This window comes from Chiloscyllium punctatum, chromosome 6 (assembly GCF_047496795.1).
Source record: "Chiloscyllium punctatum isolate Juve2018m chromosome 6, sChiPun1.3, whole genome shotgun sequence".
NCBI lineage: Eukaryota > Metazoa > Chordata > Chondrichthyes > Orectolobiformes > Hemiscylliidae > Chiloscyllium > Chiloscyllium punctatum.
The window spans coordinates 39284183-39299698 of NC_092744.1; the positions used below are offsets into that span (position 1 = coordinate 39284183).

The following is a 15516-nucleotide window of genomic DNA, read 5'->3' on the forward strand; positions in this document are numbered from 1 at the left end:
AACTTGATTTGAGTTTTTTGAAGAAGTAACAAAGAGGATTGATGAGGGCAGAGCGGTGGATGTGATCTATATGGCCTTCAGTAAGGTGTTCGACAAGGTTCTCCATGGGAGACTGTTAGCAAGGCTAAATTTCATTTAGCCATTTGGAGAAACTAGCCATTTGGATACAGAACTGGCTCAAAGATAGAAGACAGAGTGTGGTGGTGTAGGGTTATTCTTCAGACTGGAGGCCTGTGACCAGTGGAGTGCCACAAGGATCGGTCCACTACTTTTCATCATCTATATAAATGATTGGGATGCAAGCAGAAGAGGTAGAGTTAGTAAGTTTGCAGATGACACCAAAATTGGAGGTGTAGTGGACAGCGAAGAAGGTTACCTCAGTTTACAACAGGATCTTGATCAGATGGGCCAGTGGGCTGAGAAGTGGCAGATGGGGTTTAATTTAGATAAATGTGAGGTGCTGCATTTTGGGAAAGCAAATCTTAGCAGGACTTATACACTTAATGGTAAGGTCCTAGGGAATGTTGTTGAACAAAGAGACCTTGGAGTGCAGGTTCATAGCTCCTTGAAAGTGGAGTCGCAGGTAGATAGGATAGTGAAGAAGGCGTTTGGTATGCTTTTCTTTTATTGATCAGAGTATTGTGTACAGGAGTTGGGAGGTCATGTTGTGGCTGTATAGGGCATTGGTTAGGCCACTATTGGAATATTGCATGCAATTCTGGTCTCCTTCCTATCGGAAGGATGTTGTGAAACTGAAAGTATTCAGAAAAGATTTACAAGGATGTTGCCAGTGTTAGAGGATTTGAGATGTAAGGAGAGGTTAAATAGGCTAGGGCTGCTTTCCCTGGAGCGTTGGAGGCTGAGGGGTGAACTTGTAGAGATTTATAAAATTATGAGGGGCATGGATAGGATAAATAACAAAGTCTCTTCCCTGGAGTGGGGGAGTCTAGAACTGGAGGACTTATGTTTAGGGTGAGAGGGGAAAGATATAAAAGAGACCCAAGGGGCACCTTTTTCACACAGAGGGTGGTACATGTATGGAATGAGCTGCCAGAGGAAGTGATGGAAGCTGGTACAATTGCAGCATTTAATAGCCATCTGGATAGATATATGAATAGGAAGGGTTTGGAGGGATATGGGTCAGGTACTGGCAGGTGGGACTAGATTGGGTTGGGATACCTGGTCAGCATGGATGAGTTGGACAAAAGGGTTTGTTTCCATGCTGTATATCTCTATGACTGTCTGAGTGGAGTTTACACATTCTCCCTGTGTCTGTGGGAGTTTCCTCTGGGTGTTTGGGTTTCCAATCACAGTCCAAAGATGTGCTAGTTAGGCAATTGCCTCAGTGCCCACAAATGTGTAGGCTAGGTACATTAGTCAGTGGAAGTGTAGAATAATAGGGTAAGGGAATGGGTCTGAGTTGGATACTTTCCAGAGGGTCAGTGTGGACTCGTTGGGTCAAATGGCCTGTTTCCAAAGTGTAGGGATTCAAGAGAGAAAAAAAATTCTGTAGCATGTGCAGGCTAATTGAATTACTCATGGGAAATGCGGGGTACAGGGATATGGTCGGGGTGTGTTTGTGTGGGATGCCCTTCAGGTGGTCAGTGTGGACTTGATGGGCCAAATGGCCTGTTTTTGTACTGTAGGTATTCTATGTACACCATGACCTCTGCCTGCCTTCTGCATTGCAGACTTATTCTGTGGGGATTCTTCCCCGCCAATGATAAAAGTCACAGCTGTGCTACCGCTTTCATTTCCCTTCAGACCTGCTTTCCACTCATACTAGGAGGAAAACACTCCACAATGAGTCAGAAAGAATGCAGACTGGTAGTGGCTGCCACTCAGCTCATCACTCCTTATGAGGACAAGATCATGAGTCTAAACGCTCCAAGTGCTAAACTGATTACGTCAAGCTCCTGGAATGGTATCGAAGGCTGCCCGGTATTACTGTGCCATAGCTGGGTGAAGACCATCTCCCTTGGCTTGACTGAGAAACTTCCTACCTTTGCATCTGTACAGAAAGCCAGCAGTACTGTAAGCCCAGTATCTCGAGTGAGGAGCAAGGCTCAAAATGCAAGGAAGACAGGAATGCTATAGGTAGGCTATCCACGTATGCCCAAAGTGAGTAAGTGCTAAGAGACCAAGTGAACAATGTAGAGATATAGCCTGTCTTGTCTATGAGCTGTGTTTATGTTCCTGAGTGCACAGTGTCCTTGCTGCAGCATTACAATGATAGCTGCCATTGTATCTCAGTGCAACAATGAAGTACAGAATTGCACGAAGTGAATCAAAGATACTGACACACAAAAGGGGAAAAGGGAACAAGTATAGGCTCCTTGGCCCTTCAAGTCAGCTCTGCCATTCAATAAGATCATAGTTGATTTCATTTCAGTCTGAACTGTAGATTCCTGCATTTCTCCAATAATTATTCATCCCCTTAGTGATTAAAAATCTATGTACCTCTACCTTAAAGATATTGAAAGATTCTGCATCCATTGTCTGTTGAGGAAGGGAATTCCAAAGACTACCAACTTATGAGATTAAAAAAGAATTAACACCTCGGTCTTAAATGGGCGATCTCTTTATTTTTTAAGCTATGAGCACGAAGATGTGCCAAGAGGTTCCTTAGAGGCTGGCACATGTTGAATGCCAATGTCTGTGGTCAAGGGATGCATGTAGCTGGTCACCATGAAGATGAAGTGTACCTCAAGATGTTGGCACCTAATGTCCAGTATAGAGGTCCTTTGGATCAAGCAGTGAGTTGAAATTGTTAGATATTGATTCAAATTTCCATGTCGAGAATTGTCGACATCTAGTGTGTTCCCAGCAGGTAGAAAGAAAGCTGCATGTTAATGAGGGGTGATTTGAAGTTAACATTAGGAAGCAATAATCCCCCTTTAGCGGAAACTTGCCGCTGCCTGGCAAAGATTCGCCTTGATGCCCGGAACTTAATTTAACAAATGGAATAAATTGCTCTCAACACCGCGATGTGTCTTGCTAGACCTCAGGAGTGATTCTACTAAACGTCTCCCCATAAAATAAATAGTGACAGTGTCTACCTACCCACAAATAAACATAGAAGAGATCAAGGAGCCTAGGGACAGGTGTGAGATGGGTGTGGCAGGTTTTCACAATCTAACAATGACGAGAAAAGAGTGAGCAACATCTTTAGGGGAGACACCTATGATGCACACAGGATACATCACAAAAGATGTACTGCCTCTTCTTTCCTGCCATTCCCACAAGTTATTTTTTAAAAAAACTAATTTTCTGAATCTCAACCACCTGCCCACATTAACTATTTTATGGAGTGGTTAGCATTTTATTTAGATCAATTGGTTTGTCAATAATCTTAAATTGCCTCTTTTTTTGACTACGATGGGCAAGCTGCTGATTTCTGCATCTGCCTAGCTCCTACATTGTGGGGAATGGGTCAGAGGCTGATGGGAAGGTGGTGTGTGCCAGAAGCCCATTGTATTTTAAATGCATTCTACCAAAATCACATGGGGTGAAATCCAGGCCCATGTGCTTGTTTCTTTGCCAGCATGGATAACCTTCATCATTTAATTCAACACGTAAACCATCCCTGAAATAAATTGATAGAATTTCAATAACAGTCTCTATTCATAGTACATGAAATTGATATTGTTATGAAGACACTTCAGATTTAATCATTTTTGTGGACTTGAATTTGAAGGTTTGTGGATACCAGATTATTTTATTAAGAGGTCAATGAAAGGACATTGAAACTGTTTTTTAAAAACAGGGCATTTCTTGAAACTCGTGTCGCTTGTGATAACTGCTTATTCACTGATGAACTCCAACTTGGCTGTACAAGAATGAAGCTGCAGCTTTACTCTGGAGATAGTTGGTTTGGATTTTTCAATTGGTAGCCGGCCTTAGAAAGGAAAGGAGCTTCTCAGGCCAGCTCTCCTAATGTTGGGAATCCAGTGTGATACTGGCAACCCTGGCTCTATTTGATCCTGGATTGTCTCCCTGATGAAGGACCCTCCTGCGAAAACCAACTGGTGCTGTGACTCCTGCATTGGGAAAGATCTGAGAGACATCTGCTTGTGTTGGTGAGACCCATCTTTTGCAGCAGAACAGTAGTCTGACAGGGTGAGCATCTCAAGACTTTTGTTTTTATTGGTTTTGCATTTCAAAGATTAAGATTTATTGGCCTGAACTGGCTCCAAATTGAATATCTGAGCAATATCCTTCTCTTCACCCTTTTACCATGTGCACGTGCATGTGCGTTTGTTTTAGGCTATTTAGAGGAGTAACCAATTTGAAACAAGAATATAATGTGTCTTAACCATTTTGAATTGTTTCATTATAAATCAATAATTTTGTGTTTATTAAGGCAACTTGGTTGATAGATCTTTTCATTTTAAGTCTAACATAGAGAATGCATCCATTAGGAACTGGATAAAAGCATGGTTGAATGTCTGTATGGAGTTTACACATTTTCATGTCTGCATGAATTTCCACCCAGAGTCCTAAGGTGGATTAGCTATGGTAAATGTAGGATTATGGAGCTAGGATCGGGGTGTGGTGTTGGATACTCTTTGGAGGGTTGGTGCAGACCTGATAGACCAAATGGCCTCAATCTGCTTTGTAGGGATTCTACGATTACATGTACTGTATCTTGTAACCTGTAGAGTGGTGAGACCAAATAAATATATCAATGCATGCCTCTCATTTTAGGCATGACAATATATAAATAATTTTACCAAACATAATCCATTACTTTACATCATGTCCTGAACAAGAAGCCATAGGTTAAAGGTGAGAAGGAAAAGATTTAAAAGGGACCTAAAGGGCAACTTTTTCATGCAGAGGGTGGTGCGTGTGTGGAATGAGCTGCCAGAGGAAGTGATGGAGGTTGATAGAATTACAATATTTAAAAGGCATCTGGATAGGTATATGAATAGGAAGGATTTAGAGAGATATGGGCCAAGTGCTGGCAAATGTGACTAGATGAGATTAGGATATCTGGTCGACATGGATAAGTTAAACCATAGGGTCTAGTTCTGTGCTATACATCTCTATGACTCTATGTGTGAAGTCCCTCACCCTTAAAAATTTTAGACACCACCAGTACTGTCACATAAAACCCTGACCTACTTCTGCCTTTCTCAGAAGAGTTGATACCAAAAAAAAAATCCAAACTTACAAATATTTTAAGAGGAAATTTCAGGGTGAAAAGAGATAACTTTTGGACAGGCAGAGGAATAAGATTGAAACGTGAAGTGAGTTGAAACTTCTGTGAAGGGAATGATTAAACATACTGGATCATAGTGAAATGGCCAGTCCTCCTTCAGGATTTAATTATATTTAAATAATAACATTGGAAATATCTGAAATACTAATGTAAATTAATTTGAAGATATTGTTCTTTGAAAGTACAGATGAATTGTGTGATCATGACTTTTGTTTCAGTCTTCTCGCCAGAAATATAAAGTTGAATATTTTCAATGCAATACAGCTTATGGAGCAACCACTGAACTAATAAATCATTTCATTTTATAGTTCATTTTAAATGCAAAGACTTCTAAAAACTTTAGATTTCATAGTTCTGTGTAGCCACAGTGACGATTTATTCATAAACCAAGACTATGAATGTTAAAAGAGAAATAAAACATGTCAGACCAGTTACAGAAAGTCAATTTACACAGGACTACAATGTAGCTATTTACTGGCACTTTTTCATTTTTACAGCTTGGCTTACAATAAAATCGAGATGTTCCATGGTTTGATGCCTTAATTGGTCTTGAGATTTCATTAACTGAAACCTGTCTTTCATTTCCATTACATTTGCAATGTCGTGTACAAGCCAGAAAGGAACATTAATGCCAGTTTAAGAATAAAATTAGATTTGAGCTTCAAACCAGATTCAATATTACAATCAGCGAGGGCAACTTGAGGTCACAATCAAGAAAGAATCGCTCACTCAATTAATGCGTTTCAGATTCAAAGACAAACAATAAATTTATCAACATACTTTAATTTTCCAAGGAACTACACAATGCAAAATGGATTTTTATACACCTACAGAATACTTCTGGATGAACATCAGCATTTAGTCTCTGCTGAGAGATACATTTCTAACAGGTAAAATATGCTGAGCCTTACAGGTGGTGAACTATCCTTCATTGGTTTATTCATGTTTAGTTATCCTAATAATTTTGATTACCTCTTTACTGTATATCCTTCAGCTGACAGGATGGGAGAAACCAAGCTTTGAATCTCTCCACTATGCGTGTTGGAGAAGACTAACTGAGTGAATAGGGTCGATACCCTGCTATGATTAACTGATACTCTCCCCTACTTTAAGCCTACACTGCAATCAGCTGACAAACCGCCAGAACTGATAATCTCACCAGCTGCTTAATGGGAAATGGAGGAAAATAATAACGAGAATCAACAGTTATGTACAGGATATTTGGTTTTTCCACTGCCACCAATCACCTTCCCACTAAATTGAGGCAAATTTCTTATTTAATGAGAAAAACAAGTAAGCAATTTGTTGTCTCCGAGAAAATAAATCAGTTCTTTATCGTTTCAGTGTCTTTATCAATACTGATAAAGTCATTCGCAGATCAGTTGAAAGAATCAGGCGGACAGGTATACAGATCAGCTCGAACAGTTGGGATTGTACAAGCTTAAAACAAAATAGCATATTGAAATTTCCAAAATTAAATATTTTTTATCTTCTTAAATAGAAAAGAACAATTCAGACACTAAATTAAAACAACTGATACTTGCATCTCAGTAAGTTATAAGCATCAGATTGACATTGTTATCTGAAATATGGCTTAATCATAACCAAAGTGACTTGTCACTTCAAAGTAGTTGCAGTTTACCATGTTCCTTGTTAGGACTGAAGGCAGTCAGATGAATCCTGATCCTGATTTCAGATATAGCTTAGAGAGTCAGTTTGTGTCATCTGAGGCCAAACACAGGATATAGCTATGGATTAATTTACATTATGGCTGTATTTCCATTGCAATCTCAATATCATAGAATCAACTTCAAAACTGCGTGAAGTTAGCTTTTCCTGAGTCCTCTTTTAAACATTAAATTAAGTCCAAACATGGCAAATGTATTATGGTTAAAATAGCTAAAAAGGACCAAATTTCACTAAGGTTTCAAAAGCAACTAAATTTTCCTGTTCAATTATAGAAGCTGCTGTGTAAATGCTAAATAGCCAACTACCAAATAACAGAGATGCACAGAAAATCTCTCTCTTCCATATACAAGGAAGCAAATTTCATGAAGATGGGGTGAAATATCATCTGCAAACACACAAAATGAGTCAGAACAAATCAAAGGATTAGCTGTATTTTTAGGAAACCATGTTCCTATGAAGCTCAATATTTTCATTCGTCAACATCAGTGCACTAATCTTACCTTGGAGGCACATAGCGATTGCAAAATCCATGGCCCAACTGACCAAAGCCATCAACAATCCGAGCAGTATCAGGAAAATCCAGTCTTCTCCCACTTTTGAGATAAGGAATGTTTGACATCGCATACTACATACTGTGGGCAAAAGAAGCGGCAATTATTACACAATATAGTGGATTATTAAATGACAATTCACAATGATTAATTCAATAGGTAACCAACTAGCAAAATGGAATGGGGTCTATATTAATTGCCTACATGTCCAGTAGAAAGCAGTTTAATGAACTTCCACATTGTTTTCTCAATACAAATTAAGTGCTAAATTTCTTCATTTTCAACATAAGCATGGTGTTGTGAAAATCTAGTTCATGGTTTGTGTATTTTTGAATATGAATTATAACTCAAAAATTAAAGCTTTAACTCAGGTTGTAAGTTCACTTGCTGAACTGGAAGGTTTGCTTTTAGAGGTTTCATCAACATGCTCGGCATCATCATGAGCGAACCTTCAGTGAAGCGCTGGTATTATGTCCCACCTTCTATTTGTGTCTTGGTCTCTTAAGGTGGGTGATATCATTTCCGGTTCTTTATCTCAGAGTTTAGAAAATGGGGTCCAAATCAGTGTGTTTATTGATGGAGTTCTGGTTAGAATGCCAGGCCTCTAGGAATTCCCATGCATGTCCCTATTTAGCTTGTCCTACGATGGATGTGTGGTCCCAGTTGAAGTGGTGTCCTTCCTCATTTGTATGTAAGGATACTAGTGATAGTGAGTCATGTCTTTTTGTGGCTAGTTAATGTTCATGTATCCTGGTGGCTAGTTTTCTGCCTGTTTGTCCAATGTAGTGTTTGTTACAGTCCTTGCATGGTATTTTGTAAATGACATTTGTTTTGCTGGTTGTTTGTATCAGGTCCTTTAGGTTCATTAGCTTCTGTTTTAGTGTGTTGGTGGGTTTGTGGGCTACCAATGATGCCAAGGGGTCTGAGTAGTCTGGAAATCATTTCAGAGATGTCTTTGATATAAGGCAATGTGGTTGGAGTTTCTGGGCACATTGTGTCTGCTTGTTTGGGTTTGTTATTGAAAAATCAGTGGACTGTGTTTATTTGGTACCTGTTCTTCCTGAATACACTGTATTGGTATTTTTCTTCAGCTAGGTAATTCCTGGGTACTGCAGTGTGTTGTGGCTCATTGAAATAATGTCCTGGTGCAGCTCAGTTTGTGGGTGTTGGGATGATTGCTCCTGCAGTTACATATTTGGTCTGCGTTTGTTGTTTTTCTGTCAACGCTGGTTTGAAGTTCTACATTAACTGTTCGTTCTTTGTGACACTAGGAATGGGAATCTGTTGTTGTCTTCCTCTTTTGTGAATTTTATGCTAGTAAGGATATCTTTGATGGTGTTGTAGGTTTCCTCTAATTTGTTCCATTTTGTAATCATGAAGGTATCATCCATGTAGCAAACCCAAAGTTTGGGTTGGATGGTGGGGAGAGCTGTTCGTTCAAGGCTCTGCATTACTGCTTCTGCTAGGAACCCTGATATTGGTGATCCCATGGTTATTCCATTGATTTGTTTATAGGTCTTGTCATTGAAGGTGAAGGGCATAGTGAGGCACAGGTCTATTAGCTTGAGGATTGGTTGATGAAGTTGGTACTGTCAGGTGTTTGTGCCCTTGGTTCTTCTAGTAGTGCAGTCAGTGTTATTTTGGCCAAGCTAATGTCAATTGATGTGATTAGGGCTGTTACGTCAAAGGAGACAGTTATTTCGTCCTCTTCTATCTTGGTGCCTTTGATGGTGTTCAGGAATTCTTGGGTGGAGTGCATGGAGTGACACGAGTCTTCTACGAGGTATTTCAGTTTTCGGTGGAGTTCCTTAGCGAGTCTATATGTCGGTGTTCCAGGTAGTGAGACTACGGGTTTGAGGAGGGGTCCCTGGTTTGTGTACTTTAGGTAGTTCATTGAAGCCGCGTGGTGTTGGATTTGTCCGGTTTCATTTTTTTGGAAATCTGTCTTAATTGTCCTGATTACTGCAGCCTTTTCAATGTGGATGTGATACAGTTTTCTCATTGTGGGGTGAGTCTATCGCCACCTATTGGCAAATGTCGGTTTTTCCAGCAGTGACTTCACTTTTTCAACGTCCTCATTTCTGTTTAGAATGATTAGTCATGCGCCCTTTGTCTGCAGGTACGATTACAATATTTTTGTCCTTTGAGTCTTTCTAGAGCTTTCCTTTTTGGCTTAGTGGTGTTGCAACTGTCTATCTGATGGTCTGTGTGGGTTTCTTCTGTGAGTCCGTTGTCCTTCAGTGTTGATTCTAATGCTGTTACGAAGTCCTTTTAGTCCGCATCTCTGTAGTTGTAATTCAACCCTCTAACTAGGATGGTTTTTTCTGTATCTGTTAGTGGTCAGTCTAATAGGTTTTTTTATTCAAACCTGTGTTGTCCTTTTTCCTGTAAGGTTAGTTTTTTTCATTTCCTGTGTTTGCTGTTGTTTGATGCTTATGGCTCATTCCAGTGAATCCATCCATTCATGGTCTGTTGCGTTATTATATAAAGTTTTTTGGTGCAAAATTTCCCGATTGTTTTAACTGTAGATGAATAGTGCAACTTAGCTGCAAAGGTTAATGCATTAACTGTAATACTGAGGTCTTCAGAAGAGGTATAGTAGTATTATAGTAACTATACTTGCCGATAACTTGGAATTGGCAATGTGGTTTAAACGTCAAAAAGATTGACCTTACAGTAGAGTAACAGATTGAGATATTGAACAAAACTGAAAATAAATTGATTAATATTTGCTGTATTCGCAGTCTGAACTCCAATTCCCTCTTACAGTAAACATTTGCCATTGGATAGTTGCTGATCGTCAATACCAAAACTAGTTTAAGTACAGGTGGATAGCACAGTCCTCACCATTTTGAAAATGACTTGAACAGCACAATGGCAAAAATATGATTTTTATGGATGCACTTTATAACACTGCATTTGTCACACTATACGGTGTGCAAAAGATTTATTTTTATTTGCAAGAACCAGCCAGAATCCCTTCAATACATTTTATTTGGCAATAGCCAACACTGGGAGACTTTTTTTTAGATTACCTACTATAACTGGCACAATATTTAAAACAGAAAAGTATTGCATGACTCCCTACGCAACACAAGTAACTATGTATAGCACTGCCCTTTACTGAATTAATGTACGTGCTGTTGGAGCAAAATTAGTGGTATGGAGGGTTAGAACCCAGAGCCTGAAATGCAAGACAGTGATTTAATGGTGAACTGTGTCTACACCAGCATCTAATATTAGCTTACAGAATTTACATTTTGTTTGTGACCTACAAAATGCATGCAATACTGATAATATTATTACATCACAGTTATAATTTGTTTGGGAAATAAAATAGGAAAACAATAATGTACATAATATTTCACATTGTGGGAAAATGAATAACTTTTCTGAGACTCCGTCGATCCTATGCAACAGTGGATGGTAAAGTTATGTCTGTTAGAAGCAGACATTAACAAAATTGCTTCTATTGACTATAGCAAGTAAATCAGTGTAATGTGTTTTCAGCACACAGCCCATGGCTGTACTGGAATAATGCACACATTTAATTTTTTACATTCAATCTATTTTTTAGATTACTTACAGTGTGGAAACAGGCCCTTTGGCCCAACAAGTCCACACTGACCCTCCGAAGAGCAACGCACCCAGACCCATCCCCCGACATTTACTCCTTCACCTAACACTGTGGGGAACTTAGCAAGGCCAATTCACCTAACCTGCACATTTTTGGACTGTGGGAGGAAACCGGAGCATCCAGAGGAAACCCAAGCAGACATGGGGAGAATGTGCAAACTCCACACAGACAGTCGCCTGAGGCAGGAACTGAACCCGGGTCTCTAGCATTGTGAGGCAGCGGTGCTAACCACTGTGCCACCATGCCGCCCAAATAGGAGCGAAGCCTTTTATCATGCCAAACAGGTGCATATCCAACTGCATGCATCTCAAACAGGAAGTCCAAGGTTGGACCAGGTGCCTCATTTTAATATTTTGGTCAGGGTTTTTGAGTCTTGAGTCCTTCACCATGTTGGCAGAAGGCCTTTGCTAAGATTCAGAGGTCAAACAGACATGATGCTGGCTGATTACTGCCTTTCAGTGACCCTCAGGATTGTTGCTTTGTTAGTGGTGAACCACAACAAGTATTTAAGATTCTTGAATGAAGGACGCAAGAGTACATTTTCCAGTGAAGACTAATTAATTTAACACCAATGTAAAACAAGTGAAGTCATGTCATTTACATATGTGTGGAGCCTACATCCTGTTTAAGGATGGTCACAAAAGAACACAATCTAATATATACAACATTAGCACTTGCATTTTACTAATTCCTATTAAACCAGTAAAGTTAATAAGTCATAGAGTCATAGAGATGTACAGCATGGAAACAGACCCTTCAGTCCAACCTGTCCATGCCGACCAGATATCCCAACTCAATCTCCTCCCACCTGCCAGCACCCGGCCCATATCCCTCCAAACCCTTCCTCTTCATACACCCATCCAAATGCCTCTTAAATTTGCAATTGTACCAGCCTCCATCAAATTCTGTGGCAGCTCATTCCAGGGAAAAGACCTATCCATGCCCCTCATAATTTTGTGAACCTCTATAAGGTCACCCCTCAGCCTCCAACGCTCCAGGGAAAACAACCCCAGCCTGTTCAGCCTCTCCCTATAGCTCAAATCCTCCAACCCTGGCAACATCCTTGTAAATCTTATCTGAGCCCTTTCAAGTTTCACAGCATCTTTCCAATTAGAAGGAGACCAGAATTGCACGCAATATTCCAACAGTGGCCTAACCAATGTCCTGCACAGCTGCAACATGACCTCCCAACACCTGTACTCAATACTCTGACAAATAAAGGAAAGCATACCAAACACCTTCTTTACTATCCTATCTACCTGCACTCCAAGGTTTCTTTGTTCAGCAACACTCCCTAGGACCTTACCATTAAGTGTATAAGTCCTGCTAAGATTTGCTTTCTCAAAATGCAGCACCTCGCATTTATCTGAATTAAACTCCATCTGCCACTTCTCAGCCCATTGGCCCATCTGGTCCAGATCCTGTTGTAATCTGAGGTAACCCCCTTCGCTGTCCACTACACATCCAATTTTGGTGTCATCTGCAAATTTACTAACTGTACCTCTTATGCTCGCATCCAAATCATTTATGTAAATGACAAATAGTAGAGGACCCAGCACCGATCCTTGTGGCACTCCATTGGTCACAGGCCTCCAGTCTGGAAACAACCCTCCATCACCACCCTCTGTCTTCTCCCTTTGAGCCAGTTCTGTATCCAAATGGCTAGTTCTCCCTTTATTCCATGAGATCTAACCTTGCTGATCAGTCTCCCATGGGGAACCTTGTCAAACACCTTACTGAAGTCCATATAGATCACATCTACTGCTCTGCCCTCTTGTGATCAAATTTATGTCGAGGAAAAAAACATTTATCTATAAAGACAACTGATTGCTGCTCAATTTGGCCATTTTATCCATTATTCAATTGTACCAAATTGGAAGTCTATCCACTGTCCACTTCATCAACGCATGACAAACAATTTGAGTGAAAGCAGTAAAACAAAGCCACTATGTATGGTAAATGTATATGGGATGTTCCTTTCTCCAGTGTCTTCAAAACTAATTGATCCCCATGGACCAAGTGTGCAAGATCAGAATAACAGACCTGAAGTCATAAATTAGTAACTTCAAATGGAATTCATTTTCAATTCTTTTGTGAATTGTCTTCAATTTATAAAACATACTTTCATAATTTAATTATCAAATGCAGGCAGCTATTTAATAAATGTAATAGGCAACCTGATTAATAATATGCAGTAATGTCATTATTGAATGCAATCACTGAACTGAATTTAAAAATCCAATGACCAATTTAATAAATTATAAAATTTTGGCACTTATTTAGTGAATTATAGAATTAGGTTTGTCAAGGGTTTTTGAAAGCTGATTAATTTCACAATTATATTTTAATCAGTTAACCACTTTTAATTGTACATTACTTGATGTAATTACTGCATCCAAATCATTCAAGTTTATTTCAAAATTGATGTTAACATTATTGTCCCAAAAACATCCCTGTTTTCCTGTTTCTGGATTCATATTGTTGATGTCTCTTCAGCATTTGTATTTATTTACATGAAATTATGTAATGACACTCTAAACTAAATCATTTAGTGTGAAGAGGCAAAGTTTTTAAACCCTAATATCCAAAAGTGTAAAATAAAAAAGGAATACTGCTAGGCTTTACATTGCCAACGGCAGTGAAACACAAATGCAACATTGCCCAATAGAAATTTCCAGTCTATTACCTCCTGCAATTTTAGTAGTTGTTTTGAGCAAAAAGATTGATTATGGTTTTAGGCAATAATTGCTGCTTGCTGGATATTGACTGGAACGGATTGCAAAGTGAGAAAAGTTGTTCACATGATGTTGTTGTCAACAGCATGGTAAAGTATTCACAAGCAATCTCAAGTTCCACCTAGTTGAACTGCCTTGTACAAGAGATTCTTGTTGGTGCCATTTTTGGCTGACTTTACTTCTAGTTATGTGCTACAAGCTGAACTAGATTTGAAATATTACATGAGCTTACTTCGGATGCCAACAAGTGCTTGACTAGCAGTATTAAACTCTGTGCCCAATTGTTGTAGAAATGAAGAAGACTATCCTATGTTTAAATAGCAAACGTTTGGGTATTGCTGCCATTTTGCATCACATTTTGGTACTAAATATTATTAGTGTCAAGAGTGTAGTGCTGGAAAAGGACAGCAGGTCAGGCAGCATCTGGGGAGCAGGAGAATTAACGTTTCAGGCATAAGCCCTACATTCCTGCCCCTCGGATGCTGTCTGACCTGCTGCACTTGTCCAGCACTACACTCTTGACTCTGATCTCCAGCATCTGCAGTCCTCATTTTCTATTAATTATTATTACCTGACCTTGAAACCCAACACTTTACCCACTTGTAAGAAATACTCTGCTAATCTTCCAGCATACTGATTGTAGTTTTTTGTGGCATCTTCAAGTAACAACAATCATTTAAATCAAGAAAGGAGCCTCTGATATCACAGGACAGAGTTAGAAGTATAGATAGGAAAGCCGATAGCTTCAACCTTTTATTCTTTGAAACAGCTCATAAAATTAAAGTACCAAGGTAACACACATGACAAATAACATGGAAACATTAGACAAGCCCAACAAATATGAAACAAAACAAAATCTCAGATCAAATCTTACTTATTCTGAAGTGTTGGAAGTTACCAGTGAAGACATCTAATACAGAAACATTGCAAGGAGCCAGAGGGCAATGGAGAGGCATAAGTCAGAACATAGAAGCCTTTTCCATGCACATGCAGTTGGGCTAGCATCTGGCACCTCTATGCACACATTAACTTCTCCACAACCATGTAATTCTTGTCTTTAGCATGTTTTATTAACTTGTCTGCTAATTTGTTCATAGTTTCTGAGAGTTCCCAATCACATGGGGCCTATACTTCTGGCATCAGTTCTGCTCATGCTATTTTTCTTGACCTTGTTAAACTATACTCTTGAACTCGCTTTCTCACTCTTTCTGGACTGCTAATATTTGACCTCCCCTTCCTGTTAACAGGATTCCTTTCAACAATATGTGATCCCTTTATAGGACATGTTTGCTCTTTGACCTATTGACTGAACTTAAACTGCATTTTCTCGCCTTCCGTTTCTGTATTTCAGATTCCCAATTGACCAGCCCAAGCCACTGCCCCTCTGGAAAAGATATCATTTCACTGGAGGCAGATCAGAGATAGTTCTCTTGGGCAATCCCTGCTATAGAGGGATTGTGTTATGAATAAAGCTGATTAGATTAGGGCTCTACTCACTGGAATTTAGAAGAATGAGAGGTGATCTCATTGAAACTAGCAGAATTCTGAAGGGGCTTGTTGGGGTAATTACAGAGAGGACACTTCCCCTCATGGGAGAGTCCAGGACCAGAGGGCTTAGTTTCAAAATAAAGGGCAATTTAAGTCTGAAATGAGGAAGAATTTCTTCTCTCAGAGGATTGT

The 15516-nt window shown here is 39.5% G+C and overlaps 1 protein-coding gene across 3 annotated transcripts in view; it reads right to left on the reverse strand.

The window, feature by feature from the left end:
* The window catches only part of LOC140478893 (chloride channel protein 2-like), a 609305-nt gene that overhangs the window by 338011 nt on the left and 255778 nt on the right, over positions 1 to 15516 (reverse strand). For all 3 annotated transcript variants that reach the window (XM_072572491.1, XM_072572492.1, XM_072572493.1), the window contains one exon: positions 7414 to 7545. In XM_072572491.1, the coding sequence (XP_072428592.1) occupies positions 7414 to 7545 (132 nt within the window). The remainder of the gene's footprint in view (positions 1 to 7413; positions 7546 to 15516) is intronic.